Source organism: Lynx rufus, unplaced genomic scaffold (assembly GCF_022079265.1).
Source record: "Lynx rufus isolate CCGP_SWC_20201006 ecotype Redwood Valley unplaced genomic scaffold, mLynRuf1.p SCAF_16, whole genome shotgun sequence".
Classification (NCBI taxonomy): domain Eukaryota; kingdom Metazoa; phylum Chordata; class Mammalia; order Carnivora; family Felidae; genus Lynx; species Lynx rufus.
This window is the reverse complement of record NW_025814830.1, coordinates 51,566,933-51,585,681: the sequence shown is the minus strand read 5'-3', so window position 1 is coordinate 51,585,681 and position 18,749 is coordinate 51,566,933. Positions and strand designations below refer to the sequence as shown.

General features: G+C 44.2%; 1 protein-coding gene across 1 annotated transcript in view; it reads right to left on the bottom strand.

Moving 5' to 3' along the window:
• The window catches only part of HSD17B2 (hydroxysteroid 17-beta dehydrogenase 2), a 90,613-nt gene that overhangs the window by 28,144 nt on the left and 43,720 nt on the right, over positions 1-18,749 (bottom strand). The window contains exons 2-3 of the mRNA XM_047077384.1: positions 13,225-13,437; positions 6,816-7,001 (exon numbers count right to left, since the gene is read on the bottom strand). Coding sequence (XP_046933340.1) covers positions 6,816-7,001; positions 13,225-13,437 — 399 coding nt within the window. The remainder of the gene's footprint in view (positions 1-6,815; positions 7,002-13,224; positions 13,438-18,749) is intronic.

Below are 18,749 nucleotides of genomic sequence, written 5' to 3'. Positions count from 1 at the left end.
AACCTGATTCTATCTGTAGAGCTATGTGGTATCTCTTGCACCCCTTCTGTTTCTTGTTCTTTCTTTGGGGATGGGAGATGAGGGAGAGGAGGGTGTATTCACCACGTGGTGGACTCTTCCCTGATCTCTTGGAAAAGATGTTAAAGAAGCTGTGTTTCCTCCCTACCCCAGTCCTATAACTTCCCATCCATAGGAGTGGATTTAGATGTATAATGGGGCACCTGAGTGGCTCCAGTCAGTTAAGCATCTGACTCTCAGTTTTGGCTCAGGTCATGATCTCATGGTTCGTGGGTTTGAGCCCCAGGTCAGGCTCTGTGCTGACAGTATGGAACCTGCTTGGGATTCTGTCTCCCTGTCTCTCTGCCCCTCTCCCTCTCTGCCCTCCCCCACTCACACTCTTGTTCTCTCTCTCTCAAAATAAGTAAATAAACACTAGATGTAGGTTATGTTGACCTTATTCCCACCTGGGAATGGGGGTAAGGTTGGTGTGAGCATATAGTAGTGGGGTTAACAGGAAGAGGAAAATGGTGGAGGTGATAGCTTTGGGACAAGCTCTTGAGGTTCTTGGCCTTGTGGTTGGCATGGTGGTAACACATGAGAACCAGCTGAATCAACAGGGGAGGCTGTGGTTTGGTGAATCAGAATGTGGAGCCAAAGTTCAAATTCCAGTTCTAACTGGAGGGCCAGTCACATAACTCTTCTGAACCTGTTTTCACAACGCCGAAATGGGGATACTAATACTTGGCAGGGTTCTTGGGATCATAGATCTGATAGTACCCAACAAATGCTTGAAGTATAATGAATGCTTCATAACAGCTGTTAATATTTATTCACCATCTACTCTATGCCAGGCACTGTTCTGAGTACTTTAACATTAGTTCTAAAGGTACTTAACAGTCACAAGTATCCTGTGAGGTAGGTTCAATTATTATCCTCATTAACACCACTTTAGAAGATAAAAAAAAAAATCAAAAGTGCAGAGAGTTTAACCGACTTACCCAAGGTCATGGAAAGTGATAGAGCTAACTCTCACACAGAGTTTTCTTTCTTTTTTTTTTTAATTTTTTTAACGTTTATTTATTTTTGAGACAGAGAGAGACAGAGCATGAATGGGGGAGGGTCAGAGAGAGGGAGACACAGAATCCAAAACAGGCTCCAGGCTCTGAGCTGTCAGCACAGAGCCCGACGCGGGGCTTGAACTCACAGACCGCGAGATCATGACCTGAGCCGAAGTCAGCCGCCCAACCGACTGAGCCACCCAGGCGCCCCCCAAAAAATTTTTTTAAGTAGGCTCCACACCCATGGTGGGGCTCGAACTCACAACCTTGAGATCAAGAATCATTTGCTCTTCTGACTGAGCCAGCCAGGTGCCCCAAAAAACATGCAATTGTTTGTTTAAAAAAAAAAAATTTCTTAATGTTTATTCTTGTGAGAGAGAGAGAGAAAGAGAGGGAGACACAGAATCCAAAGCAGGCTCCAAGCTCTGGTCTGTCAGCACAGAGCCCGACGCCGGGCTCGAACCCACAAGTTGTGAGATCATGACCTGAGCCGAAGTCAGCCGCCCAACCGACTGAGCCACCCAGGTGCCCCTCACACAGAGTTTTCAGTGTGCACACAAACACTTGAAGGTTCAATGCAATGTTACTCACCATAGCAAAAAGTGGGAACAACCCAATGTCCATCAACTCATAAATGGATAAACAAAATATGGTCTACCCATACAGTGGGAAATTACTCAGCTTTAGAAAGGAATGGAGTTCAGGGGCAACCTGTGCCTGGCTGGCTCAGTTAGAGGAGCATGAGACTCTTCATCTCTGGGTTGTGACTTAGAGCCCCACCTTGGGTATAGACATTACTTAAAAATAAAATCTAAATAAATAGATAAATAAATAGGAATGGAGTTCTGATGCATGCTACAACATGGATGAACCTTAAAATTATGAGGAAAGAGAGAGCCGGGGAGCTCCGGCCTGCTGAAATTCTTTGGAAGGAGAACAGAGCATTTATAAGTGTTTCCGTTAAAACGAGTCTTGTTGTAGAGGGTATAGTCCTTTCTTCCATCTTTGCACAAAATCCTTAATGAAATCTGTTCTGAAGATCTGAGCCAATCTGAACTTGGCTTTGCTTTGGGGGGAATGCAATAAAATGCTGTGTCGACTCAACATGGTATGAAGGATGAGGAGTGAAAGCTGTCCACAGGGCCCTGGGTTGCAGAAGGGTGGAAGGAATGGGTATTCAGGTTCAGAGAAAAGTAAAATGTTTGGAATAGGAAATTAGGTACATGTGCTAAGTTGTTAATCAGAAATAATTAAAGTTTGACATATAGAAAGAGCCAAACTGGGATTGTAAAACGTGCACTTATCACTGCGGCGAGAATTGGTGCCTTGTTGCTTAAACTGAATGAAATGTTGACAGTTCTTCAGGCGTTTCTACCGCAATATTGGAATTGAACATATTGGCCAAATAAAGTGGAAATTAAACAAAAAAAAAAAAAAAGAATTAATGCCTTGCTAGGAAGGATGTCTGTCTGGGACTTAAAACTAATGAAAGATATCCTCCAGGAGTGCTTGGGAGGCCTGGGGCAGAGTGAGCCTTGAAATGGAAAGCCTATGTTGGGTATTAGAAGGTCAGCCCTACAGTCTCTCCCTTCACCACCACCACAGCCCCCTCTCCCCGGCTAGGGTGGGAAAGGCAGTGGAGAAGTGTCGATGGACCTCCATCCATCTTTGAAGAGACTGGATGGGCCCAGAGGTATTTCACCTGATATCAACCCAGGTGTACTTTCCTACTGCTTCTAACGGCAAATTCCCACAAACCTAGTGGCTTAAACAATAAAAATGTATTAGCTTACAGTTTTGAAAGTCAGAGGTTTCACTGGGCTAAAATGAAGGTGTCAACAAGGCTGTGTTCCTCTGGAGTCTCCAAAGGAGAATCATCAGTTCCTCTGACTTTTTCCACTTCTAGAAGCCTCCTGCATTCCTTGGCTCCTGGTCCCTTCCTCCACCTCTGACTGTGACTCTCCTGCTTCCCCCTTATAAGGACTCTTGTGTCTGAACCATCTAGATAATGCAGGATAATCTTGGCATTTCTAGCTCTTTTACTCAATCATACCTGCAAGGCACCTTTGCCAGGTAAAGTCACATATTCCAGGTTCCAGGAATTAGGATGTGCATGCATTTGAGGAACGATTATTCTTCTTTTCTTTTAATATTTATTTTTTAGAGAGAGAGAGACAGAGTGCAAGCAGGAGAGGGGCGGAGAGAGAGAGGGAGACACAGAATCCCAAGCAGGCTCCAGACTCTGAGCTGTCAGCACAGAAATCGACGTGGGGCTTGAAGCCACGAACCGCGAGATCATGACCTGAGCCAAATTTGGATGCTTACCCAACTGATCCACCTACGCACCAAACTAGTTACCTACTCATACCAGCCTGAGACACTTTATTTGGGGTTATTTGCTATGCTGCACTGGATTTCTGGAACAGAGTTATCAATTCCAGCCCAGCCCCTCCTGGCTGATGTAAACTTCCATGATAAATCTACCCCAGTGAAATTCTTGTCATGCAGAAGGTGGCATGGATACCAGGCTCATGACAACCTGATGGGCCAGGGCTACAGTGAGCTCCTTTGGAGAACATTCATTAGTGACTGATTGCCTATCTCTCTCTCTCTCCATGACTCCTACTTCAAAATGAGAAAAAGACCAGGAAGGAATTCCTAGATAAGCACGTTTTCCAAAATTGCTTTTATATTAACTTTGCCAAGAGACACATCAAATTGATATCACATTGGATGCTAATTTCAATGGATTGTTTGGTTACATATTGTGTTTTATACTTGCTTTGACTCTCCTGATCCTGTGTTACATTCTAGCTCCTTACCCCCCTGCTCAAAATATTTTCCATTGTTTTGTAAAACTCTTGTCAGCCAAATGCAAGGGATTTCCTTATTTTGTTTTCTGCTGAATTTCTCTGCTCGTCCTCACTGGAGGAAACTACAAGCATCATTTAAGAGTTTTGCTCCTATCTTTTTACAAACACCTGCCCTATAAGGTACATATGCTTGCCATCTGTTTTGATTTCTTGCCACTGCCTTAACAACTTTATAAAATGCCTTAGGTGTCTTCTGTGTCCTAGAGATGAACTTCATTCTAGAGTTTCTTTGGGACATAAGGATTTAAAGTTGAATGTGATGAAGTAAGACTCCATACATCTTGGTGACTGATTGGATGGGAGAAAGGAGGGAAAGGCAAAGGGAGAAACAAATAAAAGAAATTTTAGGGACATCTGGGTAGGCCCGTCGGTTAAGCATCGATTCTTGATTTTGGCTCTGGGCATAATCTCATGGTTTGTGAGTTCGAGCCCCACACCAGGCTCTGTACTAACAGTGAGGGCCTGCTTGAAATTCTCTCTCTGCCCCTCTCCTGCTCTCTCTCTCTCTCTCTCTCTCAAAATAAATAAATAAACTTAAAAAAAAAAAAAAAGAAAAGAAATCTCAAAGCTCTGAAATTTTAAAGACCAGGAGAAAAAAACAAAAGAAGGGGAGAAAACTTTGAATTGCCGATGACAACTTTGGTTTCAGATGTGTTGACTTGGCGATGATGGTAAGATGATAGAATGGAAATAGTAAGGCTAGATGTAAAGAATTTGCACATCCACCGTAAGAATAAGAGTGAAGGTATTGTGATTTATTTTTTTTAACACTCAAGTGTCCCTCCAATGGAAACAGAAGAGAGTATGAAGCCTTGGTTTAGAAAAAGCAGGGGCGCCTGTGTGGCTCAGTCGGTTGAACATCCGACTTCGGCCCAGGTCATGATCTCACGTCCGTGAGTTCAAGCCCCGCGTCGGGCTCTGTGCTGACAGCTCAGAGCCTGGAGCCTGTTTCAGATTCTGTGTCTCCCTCTCTCTCTGACCCTCCTGCATTCATGCTCTGTCTCTCTCTGTCTCAAAAATAAATAAACGTTAAAAAAAAAATTTAAAAAAAAAAAAGAAAAAGCATTAGAAGCCAAGTTGAAGATGCAGGAACAGGCATGTTCTGTATTGTAAATTCTTCATTCCCTCATTCATCCATCCATTTTTCATTCATTCTCACACTTGGATTTCTTCATTTATTAGTTGAGATCCTACATGCCAGACCCTGTGCCCATAGCAGGTAGTGTGCCTGTTAGTGATAACTAAAGTACAGTCTTCTTAATGAATGAGCTGCTCAAAGTTGAAGGCAAAGAGAGAAAAGAGCAAAGTTTGTCAGTGTGCCAAGAGGCAGGCAATGATCAGTTATTTCAGTAAATATTTGTTTAATGAGTGAGGCAAGGAGTGTGTGAGAATTTTTCAGAGGTACCAGGCTGTGCCAGGGAGCTGAAAAAGGCGAGATTTCCACAGAGGTAAAAATTTTGAAGGCTAAGTTCAGAAGAAAGATAAGGCTGAAATGTTGCAAATGTGTTTCCCAGGATTTGTTCACTTAGCGAGGTAGCAAGAAATTGCAACTATTTCAGGATTCTCATACAAGTTAAAATATAATACTCATTTCTGTTAACCACCTTAGCCTTTCTTTCCCCATTCTCTTTCTCCTCCCTCTCTCCTTCTTGTCCTTCCTCCCTTCTTTGCTTCCCTTCTCCTCAGGCCAATCACCAACTTAGTAACCCACATTCACGTAGTTAAGTTCAAGGAAGTTGCTGAGTTAAAGGTAGGAAGGAAATATGATGAACAGTGATAATTGCCTCGTCTATACAAAGGACCTCACCCCAAAAACCAAATAAACGAAATAAAGCAACTAGTGGATCCTTCATTTAAAAAAAAAAAAAATCTTGTTTGGAACCAACTGATCAAACAGTGAAGAGTAGTGGTGTTCCTCTCTTTGAAGGCAGGATCCTAAAGTCCAAGCCCCCACCCCCTTGGCTTCCCTTTTACTCGTGCCTGAAAGACAACCCCATGGACGTTCCCAAAGCCAAGTCAGGATCTAAGGAACCCCAGTTTGAAAATGCCTGTTCTAGGTGCCTGGGTGGCTCAGTTGGTTTAGTGTTGAGCTCTTGATCTCAGCTCCGTTCTCAGTCTCAGGGTCATGAGTTCAACCCCTGTGTTGGGCTCTGAGCTGAGTGTGGAGCCTACTTTAAAAAAAAGAGAGAGAGAGAAGGGGAGAAAGAAAGAGGAAGGAAGGAAGGAAGGAAGGAAGGAAGGAAGGAAGGAAGGAAGGGGAAGAAGGAAAGAAGAGAAGGAAAGGAAAGGAAAGAAAATGCCTGTCCTAGAAGAAAGGATGTGATATCACATACATGGGCTTGTTTATGAAAGGGAGTTTGTTAAACCCTGGACTCAAGTTGTTGACTATCTGTTCTTTGAAATGGAAAAAAAGTGAGTCATCAAATGTCACACCCTGACCCAACTGCCTTGAGATTGCAAAATATTGGGAAGGATCTTATGGAAAATACCATTGGGCAGCCAACAGAGATGTGGAGCTCCATCAGTGCCAACAGTGGGGACATTTGCCTACTCATCTTACAAATGTGCCCAGTTCAAAACAGATTACCAGTAACTGTATGCCGGGTTTCCTGTCCAAATCTAGGAAGCTTATGTGTTATGAAGATATGTAAAACCTAAATCCCCAGTAATGAGTAGATGACATAAGAGGTAAGCGTTTGTACATGAAAGGATTTGAAAGGGAAGGTTTTATTGTATTAAGATGAACGGTAAACATACAATTTGACTAATCTCGACCCAGCCCTGCAGAAGCCTGTCCTGCTTTCTTCTTTGGTCACAAAGAATGCAACAAGCCACATCTTGCACAACAGGCACCGTACAACCTTGTGGGGAAAGGCCAACTCACCTGCCATGCTGCTGATGTTCACCAGCCTCCCTTTGGATTTCCTAAGAAGAGGCAAAAATGCCTTTGTGACCTCCACGGCCCCAAAGAAGTTCACGGCCATGCATTGTTTGTAGTTAGTCATGGGAATGAGCTCCCCATCCGCTGGTAAGCCAATGATCCCAGCATTGTTGACCACAGCCCACAGTCCTGAGGACAGAAAGGAATGAGTTTGATGTCTCATGATGCTGGAGAGAAGGAGGATTTTTAACACTTAAAGCTCCAGAGTCTAAAAGTCCCCTTTCAGGTTTAGGTTCCAGGCAGATCACTCAAACTCAGACCTCAGTCTCCTCGAATACCTAAAACCACCTCCTTTGGGGTGGGGGCAGGGGGTTGTGTAGTGAGTAGATTTGAAATATTAAGCAATGGTTTTTTGGAGGTATTTTCTTCTCCTTCTAACACTTTCCTACATCCAAGCAGCTAGATATTTGCTGTATCCGCAGAGGGAAGCAGCAGCAAGGGGGATAGTAATAAGGGCCTACCTCATGTTTCTCCCTTAAAGGAGTGTGTAGAGACAGTAGAACATCCTTAGGACCATGCGGGATGATATAGAAGCCTGTCTTCCCTTTTCCCTAAACTAGAAGAGATCCCCTAATCCAGGGAAATGAGACAGCTAGAGAAGTGTCGAGAGCTAAGAAGATGGCAGAATCTCTGAGCCCTAGTCCCTTCCCCACCCAGCCTAACCCTATTGATTGCATCAGAATCACCCAGAGGGCTTGTACAAACAGACCGCTGGGCCCACCTCCAGGGAATCCCATTTGGGGGTGTCTGGGATGGAGCTTGAGAATCTACATTTCTAACCACCTCCCAGGTGGTGCTGATGCAGGTCTGGACCACACTTGGAGAAGCCCTGTTCCCAAGTGGTGGTTTGCCACCTTGACTGCACATTAGGATCACCTGGGGGTGGGGGAAGCACTTTTTAAAACCCCAGTGTCCAGCCACATCCCAGCCAATTACATCAGAAATTCTGGGATAGGGAAGAGAAGGGGCCCTGACACTGATAGTTTCAAAAATTCCCCTGGGGATTCCAATGTACAAGCAAGCTTGGGAACCACTGCCCTAAATGGTGGGAAAGAGGTAATCCAAAAAGTCCAAATGTCTTTTAGGAGGTGGGCTCTATAGCAGAAGTGAGTGACCTGGTTCCTCTTTACCTGGGAGAAACAGAGATGACAGAACCTGGGGTATGTTTATTCTCTGAGTTCCCTGAGCCTCAGCCTGGTTTACAACAGTGGCTCTCAAGATGTGGTCCAGCACAAATGGGAACTTGTTAGAAATGCAGATTCTGGAACCCCACTTCAGCCCTGCTAGATCAGAAACTAGCAAGCAGAAGTTGTTGTTGAAGCTCAGCTTCTGGTGACAGACCATACCGTCCAAGTGATCTCAAGTGTGAGAACCTGTGTTACGTAGAGAAGTCGAAGGAGCCTCAGAGACACAAATGGCAGGAAGTCCAGCCCTAATGATGCCTTTTGGATGGCATCAAGAAGGTAAGTGGCAGCCCACTTGTGCAAGGACTGGACAGATTGTCGGACGCCTCAGCAGGGGTCAGCGTGAAGCATTGACAATCAAAGAAGAAACGTCTCCTCCCCAGGAATTTAGATGCTACCCTGGGGAAACGAGGTGAAGTTCCAATTGAAATGGTTTTTGCCACATGGCAGAGAGATGGCTCAAATACAGAGTTGAGTCGCCGAAAATAGTGCTACATTTCTCACACACCTGAGCTGGGGGTCTGACATTTATACACAGTCGTGATTGGGAGCCCTAATTGAGATGATGCCTGACGTAGTAAGAGCTCAACAGCTATGATGAGGATGGTGATGGTGGAGGGGACACCTCTGCTGAGTTCATTCAGCCTGATGTACACCTTGGACAGGCAACACGCAGCAGCTTGAGAAGGCACTAGAATTGGGGTCGCCAAACTTTTTCTAAAAAAGGCCAGATAGTGAACAGTTCTGTGCGAGCACTACTGTTTCAGCTATGCTATAGGGTAAGAGCAGGCGCAGACTTCATCTGTCAATGAATGGGAGCAGGGCCACACTAAAGCTGCATTTACGGACATTGACATTTGAATTCCGTATCATTTTCATTTGTCAAAATAATCTTCTTCTTCTGATTTTTTCAACCGTTTAGAACTATGAAAACCTTCCTTAGCTCAGAGGCTGTGCAAAAACAGGTGGCAGATCTAAATATGTAATGTTCTTTAAATGACAAAGTTAGAGACAGAACAGATTTGTGATCGCCAGGAGTGACAGATGAGAATATGGCTCTAAAAACGTGGCATGAGAGAGCCCGGTGGTGATGGAATAGTTCTGTGTTTTGATGGTGATGCTCTCGTACAAAGCTACACACGCATGTGCGCGCATGCACACACACATGCTTATATGTATAGCTGGTGAAATATAAGCTCTGTGGCTTACACCAATGCCAATTTCCTGGTTTTGATATTGTGCTGTAGTTATGTAAGATGTTAACACTGGGAGAGGCTTGGCAAAACACACACAGGCTCTGCCTGACATTTATTTGCAACTTCCTATGAATCTACAATTTTTTCAAAATAAAATAGAAAACAAAACAGAACAGGGCCATAGTTTGCCAACTCCTGCCATAGAATTTTAAGACGGCTGGTAAGCCCACTATACCTATGGGTCGTATTAACTTTAAAATAAGTAATATTTACTTATATAATAATGTGCTGTGTAGGAACACAGCACAGTGACAGCTCTCTTACAGGAGCTGACATTTTCTCGTTTGTCTACAGGTCCCAGAGGGTTCTTCAGGAAACCTCCTTCTTGGTGATTTTAAATTCTGTGTTTCACTGCTTCACTTCCTCTTTGAGTCGAGAGGCTGAGGTTGAGAGAGACCTCAAGGAAAGCGGACAGAAGGCATATTGATAATTCTGCCTCAGAAGAGGGTGGCTCTCCAGAATTCTGGCCACAAAATAGCATGGGCTCGCTCATTGGGAAGTGTATTCCCCCACACCCCTTCAGCGTCCCTGGATGCTGGTGTAGTATTTCCATATCTATAGCCCATTGCTTTATCCTTCAGTATGGTTAATACTGCCCCTCTGGGCCTCACTAGAGGGGTCTGTACCGAATATCTTATTGAATAAGACACGATGAAGTCCCTTTCTTAAGAGGGACAAGCTCAAATCTCTGAGACCACAAAAGAGCAGACCAGGAAGACTACTTTTCTAGAAAACGACCACACATTGCTAAACTTGCTGAAAATTAATCCCTAATAACAAAAAGTCTATTTTTCTTTCCTCCTCTCACTTCTTAGATGTTTGCTGAATATTTATTATATGCCAGGGACTCTGCTTAGTGTTGAATGAATGGAAAACAGGAGCCCGTACTGAATGCCTTCCTCATGTCGGGGACTCTTCTAAGTGCTTCCTATGTAACTACATCTTCAACTGCCAAGTGAAGCAGATAATATTAGTCTTTTTATGCTGAAAATGTCCGCAGTAAAGAGGATATAAGCTGCAAGTGCTTGAGGCCTCCATGCAAAGCCCCAACGTGAAGCCAACCAGGGAGAGAGCAGGGTAAGAAACAGAGACTGAGCCCTGATGACATTGCTTAAAGATCCAACACGTCTGAAGCTAACCTGTCATTTCAATTACGCACATACATTCCTTTAGACGTTAGCAATTTCGACCTGGGTTTGTGCCACTGGCGTCTGAACGAATCCTCCTGGGAACATGGTTGTGATTCTCAAGGAACCTGGTGGTGAGGAGCAGGAGATGGACAGATATTTATAATCAGTAATGCAGGTGTGTGCAAGGTATAACAAGTGAGCGTCCAGAAGAGAAAGTGAATGGTGTCACTTGGATCAACAGGAAGATCATGCGTGAGATCTTATGTTTGAGCCAGGCCTCCTGTGGGAGTAGAGTCTGCAGTTGGACAAATCAAGAGTCTTAGAAAAAGGGAGCAGAGGCAAGAGGGAAATTTTGGTAAGAGGAAGCTGCATGTACAAAGATACGGTACATTTCACATATTCTACTCTGGAAACTGATCAGAATTTACCGAGTAGGCCAATAGGTATTGCAGATTAAGGGTTTGTCAGCGGCCATTATCCTGAGAGCTTTCAAATTCTTGTGAAGGGGTTTAGATTGTATTCGGTGGCAGATAGAGACCCACTGAACCATTCAGTGAGACTGAGCAAGACACCTCCCACAGGCCTGGCTCATGGGAGGGACCCAAGACACGGAGGCCCTGTATGTCCAAGGGTCTATAAGAGGTGGGTGGTGTTATAAGGTGCACGTTGTAAAGATCACTGCCCGTTTGGAAAGTAATGGGGAGGGAGCCCCATCGCAAGGAAGATCGTGGGGGCCCCGGTGGAAGGTGAAGCCTTGCTAAGCCTCACCGCCTGGAGATGAGAGAATAGGGCTGGGGTGAGGAAGATCTAGGACGTAGAACTGAAGGACTCGGGACAAATAGGATTTAGGGACTGAGGGTAAGCTGCAGGTCTAAGTGACCCCCAGGCTGCTGTCTTGGATGACTGACTTCGTGCCAATGCCAACTTCTGAGCTGTGAAATGAAGGAGGGTAAGCACATTTGCAGACAGGCAACAGGGGGAAAGATAATGAGGTCAGGTTTTAACAAAGGGAAGCGGGATGTCAGGCAGACAGTTTTATATACATATAGGTCGAGATGTTGAGAAGCGGGCTAGACTGGTAATACACGTGGAAGTGACTGGCATACATCTCAGTGTTTCTCAGCTCTGGCAGAACCTTAGTATCACCTAGGGAGCTTTCAAATATACTGAGGCCTGGGACCCCCGAGTGGGATCTTCTTTGCCGCTGACATTCGTAGCAACAGGCTAGCAACAGTAGCAGCGCCCTTATTGAAGGACAGCTGAATCCTTGCCTGTAGACACCGATCTGATTGGTTAGGGGAAGGGTTCCCAGGCTGGGTGGGCATCATGGGTGTACCACCTGTGCAGTCACACAGGGCCCCGTGCTTCTGATCTTCCTGCTTGTGTCACTTCTCTGCTAGCATCATCTTGAAGTCTTCATCATTTTTGAAACAAGGGGCCTTACATCATTGTAATTTTGCCCTGGGGCCTCCAACTTATGTAGGCCATCCTGGGCCCAAGCATGGGTATTTTCGAACACTCGCCAGGTGATTGTAATATGCAACTGAGTAGCACAGGGACAGAACAGCTTAGCCCAGGAAACATGGAATGGGAAGTTTGTGGATGGAGCCCGCAGAAACATTCACATTCTGTGGGGGGATGGAAGAAGGGGTTCAGGCAGGAGAAGCAAAAAAACAAAAAACAAAAAAAAATCAGAGAACTAGGGAAGCAATAGGAAAGCTGGAGACCTCAAAGCCAAGACAAGGGAGGGTGGTCAGCACATTTATAATACTGCAGCTCTATGTTAACTAACTTGGATTTAAATTAAATAAATAAATAAAAATAAACACAGCTTTGTGGGTTTGGTAGGACTATATTTCACTTTAACCATTGAAAATTTAGCCTCTAAATTGAGTTGAGCTGTAAGTATAAAATACACACCAGATTTCAAAGATTTAGTTAAAAAAATGTGAAATACTTCACTAATAACCTTTGTATTGATTACATATTGAAATATTAATGTTGTAGATATACTGGGTTAAGTAAAAGGGATTATTAAAATTAAAAAAAAACAAAGGTGGGGGGGGGTGCTTGGGTGGCTCAGTCAGTTAAGTTTCTGACTCTTGGTTTCAGCCCAGGTCACGATCTTGTGGTTCGTGGGTTGAAGCCCTGCGTCTGGCTCTATGCTGACAGTGCAGAGCCTGCTTGGAATTCTCTTTCTCCCTCTCTCTCTGCCCATCCCCTGCTCACATGCTTGTTCTCTTTGTCTCTCAAAAACAAAGATTAAAAATTTTTTAATTAAAAGATAAAATAGTGCAGAGAGAGAAACAGCTAGGTGTTCAGGATGACACTTATTAGCTCAGCCAGACCAGTAAGCCAACACAGGATTGAAGGTGAACAAGTTAAAAACAGGACAGCAGGGTTCCAAAGAGCTCGGCCATGAAGGAAGGGGAAGAAAAAGGGCTGTGACTAAAGGAAGACAGTAATTGTTACCTTTTTTTTTTTTTTTAAGTCTAACACATGTTAATATTGGTGGGAGGAAAGCAACGGGAAGCGCGGGCATGAGGGTAAGTAATGGGAGGGTGACCAAGCAGATGTTGGGCAAATGGGTTAAAGAATTCAAGTTCTGTGAGGATGGACTGCTGACCCATTCATACCATCTTTGTGTCTGCGAGAGGCCGTGGCGTGTGACAGGTGCTCACACCCTCAGATGTGGTCAGCAGCCAGAATGGACTAGAGGGCAGTGGTAATTCGAGGCTGGAACCAGAGTGGGTCACTCGCTAGGAGGGGTGGGTCGCAGTACCTCTGTTCTGCACCTTTTCCACCACTTTGCTGTGGGCGTCTTTTATCTGCTGCGGGTTGGTGATGTCCATCTGGAGCACGGAGACGCGCTTGGAGCAGGTTCTTCGCAGTTCCTCTGCTCCTGGTCCCTTTTCATTCAGAACTCCGACAAATACCGTGAAGCCAAGCTCATCCAGATATTTGGACAGGGCATGGCCAAATCCAGAATCACCACCTGCAAGGGATGAAGGCAAGACAAAGTGGGCTCAGACTCAGGTGGCAGGAGAAGTCACTTAATGAGGAAAACATTCCATGCTAGGTATGATTGTCCACGTTTTCTGGAGAGGGTGGCACTTGAGGAAGTTTCTTTATCTGCTAAGTGGAAAAATGCACAGACAAGCCAAAACAGATGCATTTCTCTGTATAAAAAGAAGAAAAGTTAGGTAAAATTTGGAGTGGGGGCTTAAGTGAAAGGGGAATTTCTGATGGAGGGATGGTCCAGGAGTGGCTGGTGGCCACATAACTTAGGAGGGAAAGTAAAGACACATCATGGAAATTTTTCTATTAATCTCTGCTGTGTCATATTTGATGTAGCTTCCATCACTCCATAAAATCTTCAGTGAATCATTCATTACAAACTAATACCTTAGGGTCGGTTTTGGGTTTTAGAGACGTAACAAAATGTCAGATCCTGCGTCCCTGTGGACAGAAGTCAGTAACAAGAAGCTTCCCAGTCCCTTCTAGGTTATGAAAGATGATGGCTCATAGCCACCTGCACTGCTCATCTCCTCAGAACTTTTACCCCCATGATGGCCTTCTCCCAAGTTGTTGAATAGACATCAACCCTAGAAAGATAGTTGCAACAGAAACCAGATAGAAGGCCCTAAGTGCATCACTTTGTGGAAATAAATGGATGACAAATAATATGTAAAATACCCCTCATACTTTGAGGTGGGAGTTTATCCAAACCAGTCTGCAGGATATTATGGACCCTTGAAAAATGGTTTTATGCCCACAAGTGATAGATATCTGAAGGTCTGAATGAAGGCAACATGCACATAAAATCACCTGTTGAGCCACAGCAGAATAAACACCCAACAGTCAATATGCCTCCAAAACTCTAAAGGTGAGACATAGTCTTCACACTGGCTGGGTCAGGTGATCTTTCCTGTAAACCTTGAGGGATCCCTCTTATCAGCAGTCAGGGGCTATAGTCAGGCATCTACCTAAGAACTGGAAAATATGAGAAATCAGAGAGCACGCTGACAGTTAACTCAAGGATCAATGTGTCAGTGACCAGAAAAGACATCTTACTTCCAAGCTAACAAAACCTTCCTGGAATCTGAACAGAAGTGTCACTGTCCCTAAGAAGAGGATGATCACCATTAGACGGTGAAAGGACAAACTCAACACCAAAAAAAAAAAAAAAAAAGAAAAAAAAATCAAACAATCTAATTCAAAAATGGGCTGAGGCACTGAATAGACATTTTCCCAAAGAAGACATACAAATGGCCAACATACACATGAGAAGATGTTCAGTATCACTAAGTGCCAGGGAAATGCAAGTCAAAACCACCGTGAGATATCCTCTCACACCAGTTAAAATGGCTACAATCAAAATGACAAGAAATACCAAGTGTTGGCGAGGATGTAGAGAAGAAGGAACACTTGTGAACTGTTGTCATGAACGCAAATTGGTGCAGCCACTGTGGAAAACAGTATGGAGGTTGCTCAAAACATTAAAAATAGAAATACCATATGATGCAGTAATTCCACTATTGGGTATTTACCCAAAGAAAACAAAAACACTACTTTGTAAGGATACGTGGATCCTTATTTTTATTGCAGCATTGTTTATAACAGCCAAGAAATGGAAGCTACTTAAGTGTCCATCAATAGATTAACGGATAAGGAAAATGTGTTTTATACACACACACACACACACACACACACAAGAATATTATACAGTCTTAAAAAAAGAATGAAATCCTGCCATTTGAGACAACACGGATGGACCTAGAAGGTATGATGCCCAGTGAAATCAGTCACACTAAGAAAGACAAATACCATGTAATTTCACTCCTAAGTGAGACCTAGAAAACCAAACAAATGAATAAACAAACAAAAGGCAGAATCAGACCTATAAATACAGAGAACAAACTGATGGTTGTCAGAGGGGCGGGGGGTGGTGGGTTGGACAAAATGGGTGAATGTAGCATTTTGCTTAACAAAACATCTTGGAGTGCTGCCTGGGTGGCTCAGTCGGTTGAGCGTCCAACTTCGACTCAGGTCACGATCTCACGGTTTATGGGTTTGAGCCCCATGTCGGGCTCTGTGCTGACAGCTCAGAGCCTGGAGCCTGCTTCGGATTCTGTCTTCCTCTCTCTGCCCCTCCCCCGTTAGCGCTCTGTATCTCTCTGTCTCTCAAAAATAAATAAAAACATTTTTAAAAAGTATCTTGGAGGAATATCCATGTCAGTTGATATAGCTCTACCCCATCTTTTAAAATTGCTGTGTCATATTCCATCAGAAGCACCAAAAGTTATATAATCATTTTCCTATTCAGGGACATTTAGGTTAATTCCTTCTTTTGCTCTCATGTACAGTGCTGGAAAGAATATCACTTATGTGTCTCTGAATGTATGTATTTGTTCTCTAGGACAGACACTGAGACTTTCTGGGTCAAAGATAGACACGTTTAAAATGGTCATAGATTTTAGTCCTTCAGATTTATCAACAAGGCGTGTGAATGCCTGTTTTTCTGTCCTTTTGTCTTATTTATTTGTTTCTTTGTTTATTTATTTATTGCTTGAGTATGGCTCACACAATGTGACATTAGTTTCCGAAGTGCAAATTAGCGATCTGACAAGTTTACACATTATATTGTGTTCAGCACAAGTGTAGCTACTATCTGTCCCCATACATCACTCTTACAATACTATGACTATATTCCCCATGCTGTCCCTTTCATCCCTGTGACTTATTTATTCGTTGCATAACTGGAAGCCTGTATCTCTCACTGCTCTTCACCTAGCCCCCTCCCCCTAGCAACCGCTACTTTGTTCTCTATTTATGGATCTGTTTCTGATTTTTTTTATTTGTTTTGTTTTAGATTCCACATACAAGTAAAATCATACGGTATTTGTCTTCCTGACTTATTTCACTTAGGATAATACCTTTAGGTCCATCCATGTTGTTGCAAATGGCAAGGTCTCATTCTTTTTTATGGCTGAATAATATTCTCTGTGTGTGTGTGTGTGTGTGTGTGTGTGTGTGTGCACGCATGTGCACCACATCTTCTTTATTCATTCATCTATTTTTTAAAATATTTTTAATGTCTTTATTTTTGAGACAGAGAGACAAAGCACAAGTGGAGGAGGGGAAAGAGAGTGAGAGACACAGAATCTGAAGCAGGCTCCAGGCTCTGAGCTCTCAGCACAGAACATGATGCGGGGCTCGAACTCACAAGCAGTGAGATCATGACCTGAGCCCAAGTCGGATGCTTAACCGACTGAACCACCTGGGCACCCCTCTCCTTTCATCTGTCAGCGGACACTGGGGTTGCTTCCATGTATCGACTACTATAAATAATGCTGATTGCATTTAACTTTTGCTTCTTGTATGTCCATGTGCATCTATGCTCAGGAGACAGGCCTCTGTGTAAGCGTCACCACCAGGGCCTGCCCAGAGGAAGAGACAGTAACAATGGAGGCAGATAGAAGCATCTGAGCCAGGGGACAGATGTCCATCTTGGTATAAATGAGCATATTAGAATTATGGCTCTTCAACATGTAATAATATATGTGTGTACCAGTTTTGTGAGCCCAGTGAATGTGGCTTTGCCCTGCAGCTGGACAAATTCGACTTCTCAGTCAACTATGCTGGAACCAGCTCCCGGACAGTGCCAAGCGCCACAGATAGGTGCCAAGCACGCAAATCCCTACACCACCCCGGAAACCCCAGATGTCACTGGTGACCAGTACTGTCTTGCAAAATTATTCTCCAAATGTCAACAGGTGAGATTACCTTTCCCATTCTACACATGGGAAAACTGAAAAGGAGAGGGGCCAGCATTACAGAGATAGTAGGGATAGACTTAGACTCTCTGCCGGGGCCTAAATCCAAGCCCATGCCTCTTCGTTATCCTGGACCAGCCACCTTCTCCTTTATCTGTTTAAGAAGAGAGGGGAAGTGTGGGGAAGCCAAGTCCAGAATGGTCCTCGTGTGGTCCAGCAAGGAAGGGTATGATCAACCTGCAAGTAACTAACTTAGAACCCGACTGGCACGAAGAATGGGTCTGGAGCTGGGTTACCCCTGCTCTGGCGGGCAAGGCCATGTGTCCACGGAGGGCCCCTCCCATTTGTGATACACCAAACCCTGTGCTTCTGCCTCATGGTCGACGCAGCTGGGCATATTGAGGCCATGAATTTTCGAGCTTCCAGTTCTCCTGACAGGTTTCTGTCATATTAGGATGTCAGCATGTTCCTTCCCTGCACAGAAAGAATCGTTCTGCAGTGCAGAGATGAAAGCCGTGGCCCCGGGTTCCATGCAGCAAAGAAACACCCAGCCAGGGCATGTGCAGAGGAGGGTGAGAAAGGTTGTCCACCCAAAAGTCTACCAACAGACGGATACATAAACACAACATGGTGTATCCATCCAATGAAATATGATTCAGCCATAGAAGGAAATAAAGTTCTGTTACACACTACAGCAATGGTGAATCTTGAAAACTTTATGCTAAGTGAGAGAAGAAGGAGATGTGTTGATCCTGACTACATGTTCTCTGAGTAGAGAACAATCTGGAAGATATTTTTTTTTTAATTTTTTTTTTCAACGTTTATTTATTTTTGGGACAGAGAGAGACAGAGCATGAACGGGGGAGGGGCAGAGAGAGAGGGAGACACAGAATCGGAAACAGGCTCCAGGCTCTGAGCCATCAGCCCAGAGCCCGACGCGGGGCTCGAACTCACGGACCGCGAGATCGTGACCTGGCTGAAGTCGGACGCTTAACCGACTGCGCCACCCAGGCGCCCCTGGAAGATATTTTTGAAAGTAGCGTCTTTTTAAAAAAATGTAATTTATTAAGTAGGCTCCATGCCCAATGTGGAGCTTGAACTCACGACCCTGAGATCAAGAGTCACATGCTCTACTGATGGATGGAGCCAGCCACGCACCCCCTGAAGGTCGTAACTTTGACTAGCTTCGTGAATCCAGGATCTAACTCTCTAGAAAGTTCCTAGGAAGAGCCTGGCATGTGGAAGATACAGGCAAACTTCAGAGATTTTGCGGGTTCAGTTCCAGACTGCCACAATAAAGCAAGTCAAATGAATGTTTTGGTTTCCCAGCATATATAAAAGTTATGTTTACACTATACTGTAGCCTATTAAATGTACAATAGCATTAGGCCTAAAAAACAATGTACATACTTTAATTAAAAAATACTTTATTGCTGGGGCACCTGGGTGGCTCAGTCAGTTAAGTGTCGACTCTTGATTTCGGCTCACGTCATGATCTCACAGTTCGTGAGTGATTCAAGCCCCGCATCGG